The 15,479-nt window shown below is 47.9% G+C and overlaps 3 protein-coding genes across 3 annotated transcripts; all 3 read right to left on the bottom strand.

The window, feature by feature from the left end:
* Positions 1-1,068: 1,068 nt before the first annotated feature.
* On the bottom strand, positions 1,069-1,615 carry PEX2_090110 (uncharacterized protein; the record flags this gene model as incomplete). The annotated part of the gene is made up of 3 exons (XM_016746281.1): positions 1,069-1,171; positions 1,231-1,309; positions 1,423-1,615. 3 exons carry the CDS (start codon positions 1,613-1,615, stop codon positions 1,069-1,071), a joined length of 375 nt encoding a protein of 124 aa, XP_016597070.1.
* Positions 1,616-4,777: 3,162 nt separating this feature from the next.
* Positions 4,778-5,460, bottom strand: PEX2_090100 (Eukaryotic phosphomannomutase; the record flags this gene model as incomplete). The annotated part of the gene is made up of 2 exons (XM_016746280.1): positions 4,778-5,140; positions 5,353-5,460. The coding sequence occupies 2 exons, from the start codon at positions 5,458-5,460 to the stop codon at positions 4,778-4,780; spliced, it is 471 nt and encodes a 156-aa protein (XP_016597069.1).
* A 757-nt stretch (positions 5,461-6,217) lies between these two features.
* Positions 6,218-13,789, bottom strand: PEX2_090090 (Glycosyl transferase, family 1; the record flags this gene model as incomplete). The annotated part of the gene is made up of 6 exons (XM_016746279.1): positions 6,218-6,266; positions 6,328-6,838; positions 6,903-7,108; positions 7,161-13,148; positions 13,204-13,379; positions 13,436-13,789. 6 exons carry the CDS (start codon positions 13,787-13,789, stop codon positions 6,218-6,220), a joined length of 7,284 nt encoding a protein of 2,427 aa, XP_016597068.1.
* Positions 13,790-15,479: the final 1,690 nt, after the last annotated feature.

Raw genomic sequence — 15,479 nt, 5'->3', positions numbered from 1 at the left:
GTCGTTTGCCCGTGTCTGAGGTTCATATAGGAATAAAGGGACGATATAATCAGATGAGTATAAGTACGGAGTATGGAGTCTTGAAACAATTATTGGGGATATCAGGACAAGAGGTCGTAATACGTCGAGATGGTCCATTCCCCGCTTTGGATCAAGGAAGTGCATACTCCGTAAATAACTCGAAGAGACCAGTAATCAGGGCTATTATTTGTTCTATTTCTATATTCGGGGTTAGCTGACGGCTCTTCTTTTCAAGACTCCATCCAAGCCTTGGCATTTGGCATTGGCATTAAGTAAAAAAGCTTTTTTTCTTCCCTTTTTCTTCCCTTTTTCTTCCCTTTTTCTTCTCACAAATATAACTTGTGATCTCCACCTCAAGACTCTGTTCTGTACTCCGTCCGGCATAAAGGCTATGACCATCCAGTTCCCAAGACTGTATTGTCTGTCGGATATCCTTGGATAAATGCGTTCAGCAGATGCCCTAGAATATTTATTAGACATAAAGCCCTAGTAATACAGGGCTCTTAAAGCAGGACTCCCAACTCCTACTAAAGCAAGATTAGCGCTTTATCTGGATCCTGTTTGATGTCATTTATGCCTTTTTCTGCATACAAGGCACATCCAAAGCCTAAAAAACGAAAAGCAAACAAAGTGCGGCGAACCCCCCAACCCCGGAAAGAAAGCGCATGATGGCGGTCCAATCGGAGTAGCAATTGATAGTGTATGCTTTCGATACAAGAAGCCAACATTCTCTACATCTTAAAGTGATATGACTAATGCTTTTCTAGATACTTTAAACAAGTAGTGCCACTTAATAGAGATTATGACAAATTTGACAGTTCTTGGCCCCTATAGAAGGGACCCTTGGAATAGAGTTATTGATTGGAGGAAGATACAAGCTCTCGGAGCTATAAAAACATCATGAGCTACTAGTGTGACACCCCAACCACTCCTCTGAACCATTTACCTACCAGGCTTCCATCTCAACAAAAGGTATTGGGCCCAATAAATTCCAAACCTTGCCCTTCTCCAAGGTTCCTTTCTGACAAAGGCCTCGATGAGCGCAGCTCAGTTCTTGTAGCACTTGACAGAGCTCAACGAGCCGGTGCCAATGTCGTTGTTACCACCAGCCTGGATATCGCCGGTACCACCACCATTGCAGGTGGTCGACCTAGAAAGAAGCACAAGTCAGCCAGAATGTCCCCACGAAGATACAAGCGGAAAACTCACTGCCAGAAGCGGCAGCGGTACCCGTTAGGGATGCTGACGGACTTGACATTGTCCATGACGGGACTGCCGTTCAAGTTGTCTGTATGCCATCAATGAATTAGTAATAATCTTTAATGGTGGTGGGCTTGGGGGTTTGATAGGCTGGAAGAGAGCGAAGGATAGGGCTGGGTCATGGTGGGAGCGGGCACGAACGGCAATCATTTTGGATGTAGACTACAATGTCAATGCAGTTCCCTCCCAAGTTGATGCCAGAGCAAATCTTAATGTCGATGCCCTCGTCTCTGGCCTCGAGGGTGCGGGCATCGAGTTCCATGGGCTCAGCGCTGGGCGCGGCGATGGCGCCAATGGCGCTCGCGAGCATCAGGATGGCTGGAGTGAAACGCATGATGAATAGTTTGGATAGTAAAAAACTGGTCTTGGGGAGAGAAGTATTATATCACGTATTCTCAGACCGAGACACTGCATTTTATACCCTTTTCTGGCCCCTCATTTTGGCCCTCTATTCTGGTCCCATCTTCTGGTCCCCAACCTGATTTGTGAAGTCAAATCATGCACAACGTAATCTAAATGAGAATGCAACACTATGTTGGCTAAGTGGAGACACGCGGTCTCTGGCTGACAAATGGAGAATATCCTCTTTTTTGAATAATAACATATCCCCAGTCGGTGAGGATCAAATCATCATGTTCGGTTCAAAGTCTAGACAAAATATACAATAGATTAAAGAGAAATCGGGCTAGGAAGAGAAAGCAATATACGACCACGTGCCGAATCCCCACTGGGGTTGAAGATGCATGCACAGCCCCAGGCCAATTGCGTAGCAAGACGTACAGCGGTAGTGGGGTCCACGGCTCGCCCCACGGGTCTTCCAGGAGCCGATGGCGGGCCGAGGCGCACATCCATGAATGGAGGGAGCTTATATAGAAACATATTCAGTGTTTAAGGCGTGATTTAGTATAACAATATATATACCTAGGTAAAAGAATATAGAGACAATCTCTTAAGAGAAAAAGAGAGAAAAGAAAAGACACACGCCAGATTTTGCGGAATGTGACCTTGTCTCACCGGTCCCTGCATGAATACAGTAAGCCAAGCTGAGCTCCAGGGTTAGCTGATTACTACGACCCTGTCAAACTTGGAGACCTCCAGGGCTGTACAGTGGCATTTGTAAGGCCCTATCAGCAGGTAGCGACCATCTCGAGGAGCTTATCCACTGCATCACAATCTCGCTGCTGCCCCCTTGGACAGGCTGGGCAGCACGAGTGTGGGTCAGCTCTTCAGATTATTAATCTGCGTCTTGGTGGCGGTTTTGACTGGTTGTGATCTATGTCCTCCAACAAGCCTGTCAGAAATACCTAAGCGTTGATTAGAAGAACAAAAACCAATTCAACTCATGCTTTCCGAATTCCCGAACTCCGGTTCTCTGAGCTTCCCATATGCAGTCTTTGGTCGTTCTCGAGGAACGCCATGCTGGGAACTACCTATCGGCTAGCCCGTCACTTCATCTTCGCTACGTTATGCTTGTGCTTAGTGCATGCTCTGTGTTTGGGTCACTACTGCGGCGTCATTGGCAAGCGGGCTCTGCATTGCACTCAGTAGGCTCCACATTATGGGAGTGTGAATTTATCACAGTCAGCAGGCTGCTCCGTACCAGAGGGGTCATGCTGTCAACGCTGCCCGTCAATTGTCAATTCCGGGAAATGGTGTTGGTATTGGACCTCTAGATCTATTACCGAAAACAAAATGCAAAGCTCGCTCCAGGAGAGCAGACGTAGGTTGAATAATATGTAGGTGAGTTACTTCCAGTCCAAGAGAATTCATTACCTCAGGTCGGAAGATGTTCTATATGATTATAGAGATCCCAGGAAGGAAATAAACGCGCTTGACACTAATGAGTGGTGACGTAGGCATTAGCAAGTAAATCAGTTTATATGGAAAGAATATAGCTATCCTAGATTGTGACCTGTAGTATGATTGGTCTGTCAGAAAGAAAGAAAGGGTAGAAAGAGAGAGGAATAATGACTGGACTACTCAAGAAGCTGAGAGCCTTTGCAGACTTAAGTCTAGAAAAGCAAATCCACTCGACTACATATCAGAAACTATCTATTTAATTTTGCAAAATAAATTGCCATAGGTGGTTGAAGAAGGTCTGTTCATTCCAATCTATATCTATACCTCTACTAAACAAAACAAAACGTGGGAAATCCATCACTGCGTAGCCAATACTTCCCTTGTAACGCCGTCGAACGAAAATCATATCTTGCACCTAGCCCCGTATTAACCAACATTGTTAAACGTCGACAACTTTGAACTTCATTTGGTAGGCATCGTCGGCTCGAAAAACGTGGATCAGTGATATACGTTTCACGCCCCGGCCATATGCGCCCAAAATAAAAAATGCCACAATTTTGCCAATTTCAGTACCTAGTAATCCTCTAAAAGTCTCTGACTCCGGAGGATAGCTCCGACCGTGGTCACCTATATTGCTCCCGGGTTTGTATACCCACTTCTCAATATAGGCGCGGGTATCCTCGTTCCCAATATCTGTCATATAGACGTATCTCAGGGTATCAAGACGAAAGTCACGTTCATAAGCAGCCTTGGTCAATTCGGATATGAACGGACCACCGTAATTCCTGTTTCTCTGCAAAAGGTCAAGAAAAATCACACCAGGTCCAGTTCGCCCTCTCCAATTGGTGCCGGTTTCGAGGTTTTCGAGGCTTATTTGTCGATAAACGGATTCGGAATGGAGATACAAGTCGCTCTCATCTGGGAGACCAATATTCTTCATCCAATTCCTATGCGTTGCTGACAGGAGCATAGGTTCGTGATTCACAATCCATCCTGAAGAAACATTCAATTTCGCCCAAGTCAAGATAGATCTACCAATTCCACACTCGGGTTCATCCGGGTTGGTCATCCATTCTTGTATTACTGACCCCTGCCTTTCGCGCACCAGGCGCCTCATACGCTCCATCGCCATGGCTCAAGGTCTGCCCTAATTGTGAATTTACTAGAAGTTGATAGGTGAAGTTAATCGGTAACTCGGGAAGGTATAGAAAATAATGATGATGAGCCTCGATGCTAAATTAGATGATACTCGAGCAGATTTATATACTTACAACTCGAGTATGGGACGTGTAGGAACAAGGAGAAGGCCTTTATATAAGACAATGGAATGAAACATATTGGAAATAAGCATGAAAATAGTTGCAAAGACAATGAGGAAAGTTCATTGCGACAAAGGGTAAAAGAAGTTAGTGAAAGTCAAAGGACTCGAAGAAAACCCCGGGAACAGGGGCCTGGGTTTTATTCTTGTCTTTATATAGAACAAAGATAATCTAAATGAACGAAAAGCGGCCGTTGAACAGGTTTCTTCCATCCCATTTCGCACTGAAATATTCAACAGTCGTATTTGTACTATCTATAATTGTATCGCTCACGGTTGTAGTGTGTCTGATAATATACCTAGAGTTACATTAAAGAGTATCTAGTTATTATACTTCCGATGTCCATCACCTTCAAATACAATTGACAGATACCCTCCCTAAGACAAACAAGCTACAATCCCCGCGATTGCCGCGAGTGTCCCGTCCGGATTCTTAACTTTTACAGTCTTCAACCCCAACTCAAATGCAGGATAATCATTCCCACCAGGAAATATCGCGTCGCCGATAAACATAATCTCCTCCAGCGCAATCTTGCTAAGCTCACTCAACCGCCTAAGCCCATAAGCCTTATCAACACCCTTCTTCGTAATATCCACACTCGTTGCCCCGCCCATATTAATCGACATATCGGGCAAGCGCTTTCTAAGGTCGGCTTGAATAACCTTCCTCTTCGCAGAGTCCGGATCACACTTTTCTTTCTCTGTAAGGGGTGCTTCTTGGCCAAATGCGGAGGAGGTGATCTGGCTCCCGCGGTCTTTAATGCTCTCGCTCTAGGTTTTTTCGGGGCTGAAGCCTGTTGCGGCGAGCGCGGCATTGAAGGCGGATAGAATGAGGGATTTTTGAGTTTCAATGAAGAGGTCGGCATAGAGGCGGTTTCATTCATTGATTCTGAGCTGAAAGTGTAGAGTTTTGTTCCTGTTGTTGGGAGAAGGAAGAGCTTTGATCTGTCTACGTGGGGTGGGAGGCGAGCAGCGATCTGCTTTTCGAATTGGGGCCAATCGCCGCCGGAGATGATGGCTACGTGGGCGACTTGGAGGAGAGACGTTAGTGCTTCGGCCATCTCGTTGTCGCGGGGTTGTGAGAGTGATCAAAGGCTAGACAATGATGAGGCACCACGGAAGAGAATGAAACAGATCGAGAACACGCCCGTCGCAGGCAGGTCAAGATCTACACCACTACGAGCTCGTACCACTACGTCGAGCTCTAATGGACAGGAGACAAGCCAAACTTCAGAAAATAAAAGGAAGTGGCTTTCTACAGGCAAAACACAGGTGGGGCATATTTCTGTAAGCTCCTACTCCGTGATTTGAAGTAGACTTATGGGTTCAAGAGTTAAGAGGTAATGTAATGTACCGCCTCCCTACGGGGTGGTAGTGGCCAGGGGCCTTCGTGGCTAGCTGCGGATTGAGCGTTGTGCCCAAAACACTACATATGAGGACTGTATGTAGAACATTGATGTTCTGTTGCTTTAATGAAGGATTGCATCCTTTCTATAGGACTTTCGGACTCGTATGACCTTTTGCTCTTTGAGAGAAGTTTATGGGATTACCCAAATTAAGGTATCATTGCTAAACTTATGCATACAATTCTACTCTGTATCACTGGAATGTCGACTTATGTATTTCAACCGAGTAAGAACTCAGTACAATGATATTATTAACATTAGGATACATGAGTGAAAAAAAAAAAGAAAATAGATGACAGAGACAACATGCTTCAAGTATGCAAAAGAGATTAATTTGCTCATTCATGTTCGTCGTGATGGCCGTAGCCGTTTTATGACAAGAAACAAAAATGCTCCAAAAAGGATGGGGAGCTTATGGTTTGGCGAGTTGTTCCTTACGGAAGAACAGCAAGAATCCGGCACTGTAGATAAATGTTAGAAAAATTATTCCAATATGAACGAAACAAGCAAAGATCAACATACCAGATCAACAACTGACAGAACAAAGCCACCCAGAACCAGGCATTAGCTAAGGCATGGGCGCCCTGGGTGATGTCAGGAGAAATCGGACCGGGGCCCACACTGTTGGGGCCGAAAGCTCGGGCGCAGATAGTCGCAATGGAACCAAGCACCTGAGATGCAACGAGAGCGAAACACATGTGGACTCGAGTGAGAGTCTGCAGAAGGATGATACCAAATCCAAGACCTTGGATGGAATCCAACACGCCCAGCCACAGCCAGAGACTGCGGGAGACGAGCGCGCCGGAGGTGTAACTACCGGCCCAGGGCAGATAGTACCCTACGCCGGAGATGGCCCACCAGATTTGGATGAAGCGGGGTGCGCCCAGACCGCAAGCGAAGACAGGAAGGAACCAACTGTGTTTCTTGGACCATTTGCTGACGACGAAGAGGAAGATGCACCAGACAAAGCCGAAGAAGACAATGCAGAGAAGGACGATTTGCCACGGGTGGGTGTGCTGGGAGGTCCACAGGACTGGAGGAGGGGAATGTTAGTATTGAGGGATGTGCGAGATTGAGGATGGGATAATTAAACTTACAGCTCCAGTTGCGACCATATGGTGCACTGAGGAAGAAGTTCTGCAGGATGACCGCGACGAAGTTCCAAGCGACGATCTTTCTCCGGAAAAGGGACTTGTAGAAGGATGGCACCTTGCCGGGCTTCTGGCGGTAGTAGTTGGGAAGTCCCAAAGCCAACAGGACACCGACAATACACAGGAAGGCGGCGATGGGGTAACAGATCGCGCTGGAATAAGGTCAGTACACAAGTGAGGAGATATGATTGCGGGAGTATTTACCTCATTTTCCAGCTATTGGCAATGTTGGTCGTAGCGGTCAAAAGACCATCTGCGTTGGCCTTGGTCATAGTAGAACCCCAGTACCAGAGGGCAATAACGTATACCTGCTGGATACCTTGAACTACACAGGCGCGGAAAATCCAGGTTTCAACGGGAGCACCTCCTTCATCACCAAAGTTGGAAGCGAAGAAGATGGATCCACTGGCGGAGGCCGCGGCATAGAAACCAGTGCCGACATTCTGGATCCATCCCCGACTGAAGGAATCGCTCTGCCAGTGAGCAGATCCAATCAAGAGGAATGCAAGACCGTATAGGAACCAGGGAGTAGAAAGACAGACGACAGACTTAAAGTACCGGAACACGAGCCACCAGCACATGGATGCAATGGCATATGTTGTCGCAATTCCATACAGCTTCTCCGCAGTCTGACCAACTTCACCTGTGAGTAGAGTGATCTGGTAAGAGTTTGCGGCGATGATCTGGCCCAGAGCGAGGAAGATAGAGTAGACGGGCCAGTCTCCAATCTTGATCTGCATCCATTTCTTGAGGCCAGTGGGAGGAACATAGTCCTTTCCGAGAAGGAACTCATCATCTTGGAGAACATCTTCGTTGCTGTTCACGTTGGAGACGAGATCATCGCTGTAGAACATGTTGTCCGGGGTATCAGTGTTCCTTGATGAATGGCGAATCGATGGCGTGGGAGATTTGCTGCGACCCAGTCTGGCATTGCGGAACCTGTCGAACCACTGCTGCTCACTCTTAATCAGGAACTCTTCGATACAAAGTTGCGACTCAGAGTTGGATCCGTTCAAGATATCCAATTTCTTGTCAAACGTCCTGTAGTACTCGCCAGTACTATCTGTGAAGAAAGGATCAACCTTCTGTAGCTTGAAGTCTGTCTTGTTGCCGACAACGGAGTCCAGGGAGAGAACGGATGCGGAACTTAAACGGTTTGACTGAGCAAATGGCTGGGGAGGAAGGAGAAGACTGTCCGCGTTCGGCGGTGTTCCTGGGCTTCCCGGGCTTTCCAAAGGAACCATGAACCTGGGATGCAAAGACTCTTGACTGACTTCTCTGGTTGGAGAAGAAGGAGGCAAGTTATGAGAACGATCCCTTTGAGCAGCCTGGGCTCGTCGTCCTGCCTCGACTTGGGCGGGGGTGAGAGTGTATTCGTCATCGGCAAAGGCGCGGTGGGCAGCGTCGTCGTCGCTACTATCGTCGCCTTCGACATCTGTGTGTCCATTCTCATCGGCTTCTGGGATACCCATACCCGCCTCTGCTCTTTTGCGACGTGCAGCATGACCGGGGCCTGAGCGGACACCAAGGGAGAGAGAGCGACTCAGTCCCGACTTCGGTTTCTCCGTTTCCTCCATGCTAGGATCTGGGCTGTAGCTGACCTTCTTTTGTGGGGTCATGTTGTTCATTTGATTGAATGAGTAGCTGCTTTCTCTGGAATGCGCGAATGGAGAGTTCATGCCGGGTGAAGGCATCCCATTGCCGAGGCTAGTCATAGAGTTCATTGCTGAACTGAGACTGCCAAATCCAGAAGAAGTGCCAGGTCGAGGGTTGTTGTTGTTTGTTTTGACTTTGTTGTGAACCGCAATGGCAGTAGATTGGAGGATCTCAAGATCCTCAACCCATTGAGCAACAGGGAAACGCTGTTTCGCAGATCTCGCACGCATCATCGCACGGACGGATGTCTTGGAATTCAGGGCAGCCTCAATTGCAAGCTTGAATTGCATGAGGAGGTGAGACGTCGAGATAGATTCCACATTGTACCACCAACCTGGCATTTGGCCAAGACCACCAACACGAGCTCCGATACCCAATGCACCCTTTCGGCCAAACTCTACGGCAACCAAACCGAAGGGCTCGTCACGAGATGGGATCAGGGCGAACTCGGCACCAGAGAAGATGAATGGAGGAAGTGCAGTGAATTCAGGCTTTGAGAAGACTCGTCCGGGGTAGACTTTCATCATGTGGTCAAGCTTAAGGGCAGCAAATTTACCGTAGAGATCGATAACGGGGCCAATACAGATCAACTGCACGTTGGGCCGAGCTTCAATAACAGCAGGCAGTGCGTCCGCAATAAGATCAACACCCTTTTGCATAGACCAGCGACCGACAAAGACAAGCAGGTCGGCATCAGGGTTCTGGTCGAGCCCTGCCCATTCCTGGGCCTGTCTCTTAAGCTCACCACGGCCAGCTTCGTATGTTGGATCCACAGTGATATCCGCCTCTTTAGTAGGCTCCCTTGTCCACTCACCAACATCAGATGGATCAGGGTTGGGCAGATTTCCGACCTTATGCAAACCCCAGAAGATAGGGTAGCGAGCATAAGAACGTTTTCCGTACTTCTTAGAGACACCGACGGCACCGAAACCTTGCTGGTGAACACGGAGATAACTTGCGCCAGCGTGGAGCAAGTTAAACACTTCACCGAATTGCACGTAACGACGAGCGACCTCTTCATCAAGGTTGAAGACCGAGCAAACCTCCTCTTTTTCCTTAATGGTTCGCATAGGCCAGAGACCCTGGAACTCAGCGTTGTGCAATGAAAGACAAGCGGGGATGGTTCTTGGTAGCAAGTAAAGAGGTGCGAGAGAGCCGTGGTAATCGTTGATGTGGTAGGTATCAATTGGGAAACGCTTGATGGCTTCAGCGACACACTGGTTCCACGCGGAATAGTACACCGCACTGTCAAGGTCATCCATACGAGGAGGGTAGGGCTCGGTCTTCGACTGTTGGCGGAACACTGGAGCATCAAGCAGGACGTAGGTGATATTATTCAAGACGTGGTACTGGACTTCAACCTGGTAGGGGCTGCCGAGGATAGTGACTGTCATAGGCTCTGCCACCTGGTCCACAGGGTAGTCGACACCTCCAACGCAAGGCACAACCCAAATTAGATCTTGGTGACCTAGGGTCTTACCCATGAGCTGGGCCATGACACCAAGACCACCGATCTTGATTTTGATAGCCCAATCCTCAATATCATACTCCATGGTGGCGATTAGAACCATACGTCGCTTCCCAGATGCAAGAGCTCCACCCAGAGCGGAGGTACTCTGCATGAAGCCGGATTTCTTGGCCAAGCCCATGAGTGGGTTTGAAGATGGATCCCTGTGAGTGGTGGACTTAATCTTGTTCCAGATTGCGAGAGGAATGTTTTGCTTCTCGCTCACACCGACTTGGTTGAATTTGACCTTGTAGAAAGACTTCATGAAGATGTACACACATCCCACGGCAGTGAGGAATGGTATGATCCAGAACAACACGAACAGGGCAATCTGAGTAGATTGAGGTCCAACCGGATCAAGCCAGAAACGGAGCGTTCCATCGTCGAAGTAGAGCTTGTGTGAGAGGTATCCTTTAGCTGGCGCAAGGGTGATATTGATCAAAGTTGCACTAAGAGCAGACGGGGGACTTCTGTCCAGGATTGTATCATTGTCAATGTCACCCAAAACCCAGCTTTGATCGGGCTTTCCGTCTGGATTGATTCCCCAGATGTTGAGCTGCCCGACTGCGGGCCATTCGGATGTGAAATGGTACCACCAGACTCCAGTTTTGGTGTCAAACTTGATTTTGTTGTCGAGACCCGCGTCGTATCCATACTGATTGTAAGGTCCGTTGAAGAAAGCATGTGGGAATCGTCGTGTGGTTGGGTAATTCCACTCAGCATCACCTTGCTGCACATAATCGCTGCTTCCGGTCAAACGACTCCAGTACTCGACACGTACATGTTCACCCTCCCACTCCTGGGCCTTGGTTCCTGACCATGGGAGCTTGGTAATGGTATCATTTCCACCTTTGTAGTCTTTCCAGCCGGAAAACGACGATGCCCAATTTGTAGAATAACGATACTTGTCTGCACCGGCAGCGTGATGCTGGATAAACAGGTCGCCGTTTGCTTTCTTGTGGAGCAAACTGCTGGAGTAGTTCGCAGTATTGAAGACCATAGGGTTATCGATCTGACCGATACGGAAGAGGAAGTGATCAACAGAGTAGGTAAAATCGGTTTTGCCGACGTTAGATGCGTTGGTGAGAGTCATTTTGTGAACTCCGTTGTACACTCCAGTGAGGTTTGCTGTCCACTTCCAAACGCTTGGGATCTCAGCGGTCCAATTTGTTTGGAGCATGCTAGTAATATTTGTGCACTTGACGTTGCTGGAAGATAGGACTGGAGTCTTCCCAATCTCCGTGGATGAATTGAAGGTAATTCCTTCGGTTATCGAGTCACAGTCCATTTCTTCTGAGAAGTAAATTTCAACCTCCACTTTCTCGGGAAGGTTGGGCGCCACGGTAGAACGGATGGGGTAATCATGGCCAGGAGTGAACTTGGTGATCATGGGCCGAGGTGTTTTGTGTCTAGCAATAGGGACATATGCGCGGAACTCGTATGCCTTCATCTTCAAGCTTTCCACACAGCCGTTCAACTCTTTAGATCCATTGAAGCCGAGGGTGCGCGCTCCATCTATCAGTTTGACCTCGTCATACGGGTAGAAAAGGTTCTTGACAGTGACGCCAGAAGCAAATGGAGAGGTGAGTGTCTTGTTGGGATTTGTGGAGCTGCAGTCGAAGGTGTATGTCCTCGTGTCATTGAGGTTTTGGTAAACAAGCCAGACCGGTTGGTTGTTGGCATCAGAGCCCAAATCTTGCACCTGGGTGTTGACATCCCGGTAAATGGACCACATTCCGGTCTCCGTGGCCGTACCGTTGGAACCAGGGTAGTAAACGTAATCGGTTCTCTTGGACAAATTGCCAAGGGAATAACCGTCGTTGAGAACTGGGAACTGTTCGCGCAAGTGGTACATCTGCTTCATGATATTTCGCACAGGATGGGAAGGGTCGCGGTGGTCGTAAGCAGTTGCTACGTCCTTGCAGCCCGATTTAGCGGCGTCAAGAGGCCACTTGTAGTACTGGGATGACATCAAGTTGAAGCAGCCGTGACTCGTCCACGCGGTTGCAGGTGACATTGGCTGTCGCCCATAGATGTAGTTCTCCGCGGTGGCGTCTAAGATATAGAAGTTCTGCTCTTCGCCCCAAAGAAGAAGCGGGATTCCGGGGAGCATCAATGTAGTCACGTAAGCACCAAGTAACTGTCGATGCGTACCGTTGGCAATCGATGGCCAACGGAAGACATCTTGATTCGTGGCACCATACATGTGTCGAGGATCGAACTTGCCGGTGTTAGCATTGATCAAATCGTTTGATCTCAACATGTAGTCCCAGCCCTCAACCCAGTCATCAGGCGCATCGTAACCAGCTGAAAGTTGCCCGTCCATGCCGAGGAATCGAGTCAAGGCACGATATGTTGTGTAGTGGAAGGCCGCACTATCGATGGCTTCGTGTCCCGCTTCGCGTAAGAACCACTGGGCAGAGGACTCATTCGTCAACTTCATTGTGGCCGCTGAATCAGCAGGCCACTGGTTGCGCTGTCTACCCCTTCCGAGGTAAATTGAACCAAAGTCATTTCCACCAGTGATTTCGCCAGTGATAAAGAAATTTTCCTTTCCGACCGCGCGCGCACATTCTCGATAGGCAGCGGACATGTCTCCCAGGGCATCCACGGTGGATTGTGTGCCCTTATCATAACGGAAGCCATCAATATCCAAAGACTGGATGATCATGCACGAGTGCCGGATCAACCTTGCGCGCACACTTGGGTGCCATTCACGGAGACGATCCTGGACGGAGGCGAACTTGGCCAGTTGACGCTTCCAATCAGGCCACACACCGAAAGCCTCAATGTCACCGTACTGATCGAAGTCGCTGTTGAAACATCCAACCAAGGCCGAGGTCTCTGTTTCATTCACGGGAAATCCATCTTCGAACCAGAATCGAGGGTAGTCACAGGTCGTGTTGTAGTCAGCTCCAATGTGGAAGTCTCTGTACTGGCGTTCAGTCTTCCATAGTGTCTTGTATTCTTTCTCCGAAAATGGTGTCGATGTGTTGAGATGGCCTTCAAATCCAATCAAGTCACCCATTCTGTATATATTTGGTTAGCTCTACTCTCTTATTTCCGCACACGGTGATAACTTACGTCGCAATGGTATTGTCGAACAAGACATACATCCCGCGCTTGTGTATCTCGGTGATGGCGTTTCGCCAAACCTGAATAGTGCCGTAATGCATATCGAGAATCGTGGTATCCAAAACACCGTATCCGTCCGAAGTCCACGGCTGGTTCAGCAAAGAGGTTCCTGCAATGTAGATACCCTGGAGATTGTGAGCATATATTTTCTTTCAGTTAAAAGACCACACATGAGACAAACCTTGATTCCCATTCCCTGGAGATAATCCAATGTATCAACAAGACCGGCCACATCACCACCATGGCGAATACGTTGGTCGACATCGTGCTCGAAGGTGGTACCGTTTGCGTTGTCATTGGTAGGATCACCATTCACAAAGCGATCCAAGAAGAGAGAGTAGAATGGAAACCGCCAGTTATCCGGGGAGGGGTTATATTTTCCCTCGTGGCCAGGCCATGTTCCCCAGTAATCTGCCGGATCGGTGGCCGTCTTATTTTCGTTGAGGTTATAACCCACGTAGGTCTCGTCGTAGGGCCAAGCTGTGACAGTCGTCACGAGAAGTGAGACCAGCCCGCTGGCAAGTGACCACTTCATGGCTAGTACTGACGGCGCGGAGCTGTTGAGTATTGGTCGCGCGCGTCAGGCAGTGCGGATATCCCCGCTGGGATGAGAAAATGACACCCTATTAAAGAGATGGATATGTGTAGCTCTCAATTGCCATGGAGCGGTGGAGTGTGGATATCCTGTGGAGGTCCCGTCACAAATTCCCAACAGAAGGCGTCGAAGGGGGCTGTATCTTTAAAAAAAAAAAAGAAGATAACGACAGGCGGAATAAGCAAACAAGCGAACGAGCGAACGAAGGACGATGGATGAGAATTGTAAACGAAGGAGGAATCAAATGTGAAAGTGAGAAAGAAATGATCACATAACACCAGTGCGCAGTTCTAAGTGTTAAAGGGCTAGTCGCATTGAAGCTCAAGATAAAAATAAAAGCAGATGAGACAGAACCCCATATCAATTTTAGAGCCCCAGACTGTATTGGAGTATCTTGGGTTCCAAGGCCTCAGCCTCGGTAATTTTTGTTTCTTTTCCTTTTTGGGCTTAATTCGACGTATTTTTAATTTAACTTCTTTTTCTTCTTTGGATATAAATTTATCGCCTTGTCTTGGCATCAAATGCGACTGGTGGCGATTAATACCACCAGAATACACCAAGAAAAAGCACCGGCATTCTTCTCCGAATAGGAAACCCGTTTCGTTTAAAGGAGTAATAACTGGAGCCTGACAACGGAGCTACCCGATTATCATGAACGTTCTATATATACTATTGGATGGATTCAACCCATGACGCCACTTACCAGACCCTGATAGTATCTTTACGACAGTTGCAAATGTAGTCTCCTTATCAGGGGGCGGGGGACACAGGATGACTTTATAGCCTCAAAGTTGTCTGGTTTATACGTCTATTCTCTAAAACTCGATAATAAAAAAAAGTTAAGATAGTGAGACATGCATACAAGATTGTAAATTGTGGGTGATTTTCACGTCTGCCGACTATTTGCAGCAAAAGTTTCTATTCTACCGGTGATTTTCCAGACCCGTAAATTTCAACCTATGAGAATGGCGAGATACCTCTCGCGTGGATTTGGGGCCGAGATCCTGATAGCCCGACCCGCCCGATTGGCCGGCAAAGTGAGACCCACCCCCACTTGGCGTTGTACGACCGTGGGTATACGAGATAGTGTATGGCACTTGTTTTTTTCAGTTTCATTTTCCTCCCCCCCCCTTCCCCTTTAACCTTTCAAGGTTTTTCCAAGGTTTATTTCCCTTTTGGTTCCTTGGGAGCTCAACCATGGGGCGAATATAAATATCCTTTCATGTTTTACAATGATGGCCAATGGCGAACAAGGAATGATGTCAAGATAGATAACTTCTGTGTAACCAAGAGCTGCACATCCGGCATGTCCGCTATGCCATTTGATTTTAGTTCCTTGAGTGAATCTTGGAAATCTTGAAAGTATGTTATATACCAGGGAAAAATAAGCAAATAAATCTCTGCTAATCTCCACATGGTTTGATATCCCTGTAATACGGAGTAATTACCGTAATGTGATCCTGGTATCAACGCCACTTCACACGGAAGTCCGAGAAGCCGTCAACAGGCGAGCATGGGGCAGAAAATCTCGTACAGCCACCTACAGTCACTTATCTATCACATCGGAATACACTCCGTACTCTGTTCATTTTCTACCTCCTTGTTCCTTTTTCGGGGGGGAAAAGGGGGG

The sequence above is a fragment of the Penicillium expansum genome, assembly GCF_000769745.1.
Source record: "Penicillium expansum strain MD-8 chromosome Unknown contig309, whole genome shotgun sequence".
In the NCBI taxonomy this organism is placed as follows: domain Eukaryota; kingdom Fungi; phylum Ascomycota; class Eurotiomycetes; order Eurotiales; family Aspergillaceae; genus Penicillium; species Penicillium expansum.
This window is presented reverse-complemented; position numbering and strand designations above follow the sequence as displayed.